Source organism: Pteropus vampyrus, unplaced genomic scaffold (genome assembly GCF_000151845.1).
Source record: "Pteropus vampyrus isolate Shadow unplaced genomic scaffold, Pvam_2.0 Scaffold24, whole genome shotgun sequence".
Classification (NCBI taxonomy): Eukaryota; Metazoa; Chordata; class Mammalia; order Chiroptera; family Pteropodidae; genus Pteropus; species Pteropus vampyrus.
The window spans coordinates 129,157-132,675 of NW_011888805.1; the positions used below are offsets into that span (position 1 = coordinate 129,157).

General features: G+C 34.0%; 1 protein-coding gene across 2 annotated transcripts in view; it reads left to right on the forward strand.

Annotated features, from left to right (window-relative positions):
* The window catches only part of NUP43 (nucleoporin 43), a 20,908-nt gene extending 18,285 nt beyond the window's left edge, over positions 1 to 2,623 (forward strand). The window contains exons 8-9 of one of the 2 annotated variants that reach the window (XM_023528335.1): positions 463 to 717; positions 862 to 2,623. In XM_023528335.1, the coding sequence (XP_023384103.1) occupies positions 463 to 692 (230 nt within the window). In that variant the 3' untranslated portion in view covers positions 693 to 717; positions 862 to 2,623. Of the gene's footprint in view, positions 1 to 462 lie in introns of both variants that reach the window. The other variant, XM_011356095.2, reaches the window with a different exon arrangement.
* Positions 2,624 to 3,519: the final 896 nt, after the last annotated feature.

Below are 3,519 nucleotides of genomic sequence, written 5' to 3' on the forward strand. Positions count from 1 at the left end.
ATTCTATTTTTAGAAGTACAGAAATATATTTTTCGAAGTACTCATCTAGAAATATGTCCAGAAGTTAAATCTTATGATCACTTGATTTTTTTATTACCTAGGAACCTTGATTTCTGTGCAATATATATATAAATTTTCCTTTTTCGTTCTTTTCTTCTGGCCATTTTGCTACATTTCCAACACTTTCCATTAAAGAATGAGCAGAAAGACAAGATCATAGTCTTCTGCTTTGCCTGAAAGACTTCAAGTTTGATATCTATATTATCCCATGGAAATTTGAGTATTTAATGTCACTAAATAAGCCTTTGATAAAAAATGGTGACGTTTAATAATGGAATTATCAGCCTATTATTCTGAGAATTAAACAAGTTTAAATCACCATTTTAAATATCAGAATTTCAGGTGTTTGCTAATATAAAATTAGTCTTAAAAGATTTATTCCTTTTCTTTTTTTTCTCCTAGGAGGAAGAAATAGTACTTTTTTGTCTCATAGCATTAGTAACCAGGCTAATGTTCACCAGTCTCTTATAAGCTCCTGGCTCAGCACTGATCCTGCGAAAGACCGTATTGAGATCACAAGCTTGCTTCCCAGCAGGACTTTGTCTGTGAACAGTTTGGATGTCTTAGGTCCTTGTCTTGTTTGTGGAACTGATGCAGAAGCAATTTATGTTACTAGACAACTTTTTTCATGAAAATACTGTAATTAGAAGTTTTCAGATAGAAACAAGTTAGCCTTTCAAATCCCAACTTCTATGCAAATTTTTATTACTGGAAAATGTGAAATTTGCAGAAGCATCAGTAAACTGTTGTTAATGACAATGCCCAGTTTTGCATTTTCTTAATTGGATATTCCCCTAATAGTTGCAGAATCTGATAGGTGACTGATGGCAAAAGAACTGGACCAAGTGGAGGAACATCAGAGGGACAATTGTGTTGATGAATACACTGCCTTCAGACAGACTGTCCTGGACAGCTCATGGACCTGCTTTTTATTTTTGATATTGTGAAACTTAATACTGTCAAACCACCAATGGGTTCTTACCCTTTTTGTCAACAGTATATGGCATTAGCCAACATTAATGTTTATTCTTTTTATTGCATGTATTTTTTTCAATCCTTCTACATTTTATTTCCTTATGAATTTTAATAAACTTTTCCAGAAAGAATTGAGTAGAACAAAAGTGACAAATGTTTTTAAAAGTGAAAATGTTCTGGAAAGTTCCTTTATTAGAATCCATTTGGACAGAACTCTATCAGCTGATTAGACTCGACTTTATTTTTCTTGGAAAAAAACACATTTCCCTAAAGATTTTTGCTTTTTGTTTAGTTTTACAGTGTAGTCGAAAATGGCTAAACTGAACATTGTGCACTTAACACTGATAAGTGAGCCAACTTCTAAACTAAAATTTGATAGATAACATGTATGAGACTACTATGACAGTGTGGCCAGAGTAAAGAATTTTGCCATCTTTATCCTTATCTGAGATGTTAATGATGACCTAGCATAGGTTTTAAGACAATTTTATGACATTGTCTTTCCAAAGTTTATTAAATGCATTATTGAATTGTTAAGACTTTAATGACAAGTCTATTATACAATTGAAGTATTTGTTCATTTACTTTATAATTCTAATAATAGTATTATGGTAAAGTTTTGCTTTTCTGTCCTAATAAATATTTTCAGTATTTTTATGCCACCTCGTGTCAGGGTGGTTTGGGGGTTTTATTGGTCAACATTTAAAAATGGAATACATACATGCTTTTTTTAAATATATATTTGGCTCAGAAATGGTTCATTAAAGATAACTAGTAACTTTGAATTCCAAAGGATCAGAAAAGGAAAGAAAATGTTTCTGATAGGAATTTTTAATCTATTTATAGTTTTATTGCTGGGACTAATTTTTAAGACCTTCTGTTATTACCAAAGTAATTCATTACAGAAAAAAACAAATATATAGTCAAAAGAAAATTTTAAGTACTCATAACTTTAGAAGCCTTTCATACCTTTTTATCCATCGATGTGTATATATTTTTTTTTTTTGTAAAAATGAACCATCTATACCTATTATATTTCTAGATGCACATTCCCTAGCAGTAAACACATGGATTCAATAATATAAACATAACTATGAATTTTCCTTTGACTTTACATGTCCCTTTGTATGAATGTCTTGCTGTAGCCTAAGCTGCATTGTCCCTCTTCACCCAGTCCAAGCACCTCCCATTATCATCAGCAGGCTAACATCCTTGCTGTGTCGATCTCACTTCCAGAAGGTGGAACATTTTCCATGTACAGTGAATGCAAGCTTGTTGTGACTCTGCTTTCATCTGCATTATCTGCTGCTGAAAAGTTTGAAGGTTTTCACATGTTAGCACCCTTCTCAGTTTCCAGCATCAATGTATACAATTTCTCTTGATATTCTAGTGCGTAATTGGTAGAGGGAAGGAGCCAGATATCTAGGCTTAGAATACTAGCTTGGACTGGGAATAGTTTTAAGTTTGAAGGTTTGCTTTAAGGTTATTTATAACCATGTGTAAAATAAATTACATTTGAATAGGGTTACATTCAGTACATTCAATACGAAAACCTTATATAGTATAAATAAAACTCATATATAAATTTGCTCATCGTCACTCTATTCATGAAAGCATCAGAGATTTTTTGAGGGCTACAGGATCTCAGAGGTGGTAGGCATCGTGGAGGGCATCTCCAACCTAAATTCAGTCATCTCTTCCACAGCATTCTCAACAAATTTTCATCCTCAGACTTCAAAATGTACTGTGACCAAGTTTCTCATTTCCCAGTACAGCCTCTCTTCATTTGGATAGCTCTAGTTGATACAGCATTATGGCAGGGCTTAGTGTGAGTGGGACTCAAAATCCTGTAAAAGGTAGAATCATGTTATTGTGGGTTAACAAAATGATCATATGAACCTACTATGAGAAAGAGCCAATCAATTTGTTGAATTTGCATTATGCTGGAGGTACTTTACCATGAGTTTTCACTAAATAAATGAATTTTCATATACTGAATTGAAACCTACTTCCATGTGTCACCTTCCCTCGGGAGCCACAAAAAATTCACATTCTAAACTACATATTGTAGCTTCTTTGGGTAAAACTTTTAATCTATCCCTTCAAAGGTTTCTTGTAGGCAAGGTTCCCTTTCCAGCCTTTCTTGCCCTTCTTGGCTAAATCCTGCTCACTCTTCTGGACTCCTTTTAGGTGTCATTTTCTCAAGAAGGCTCTGCATGGCCTCTAACAATCTGGGCTAAATTGTACTCTACTTCAAAAGCCCATTGTGCAGAGCTCATATTGTGCTTACAGCAGTGTGTTAAGCGGCCTCCTCCCTCTACTGGCCTACAAGCTCAAAAACAGGGCCCATGTCTTAGTGTTACATTAATATTTAATACAGTATCTGATCCATAATAAGCACAGACTTAGTGCAAACTAACCTGAGCTCACAATCTTGTTTTCCCTTTAAAAAAATACTCCCATTTGCCAAAGGCCATTTTTCAA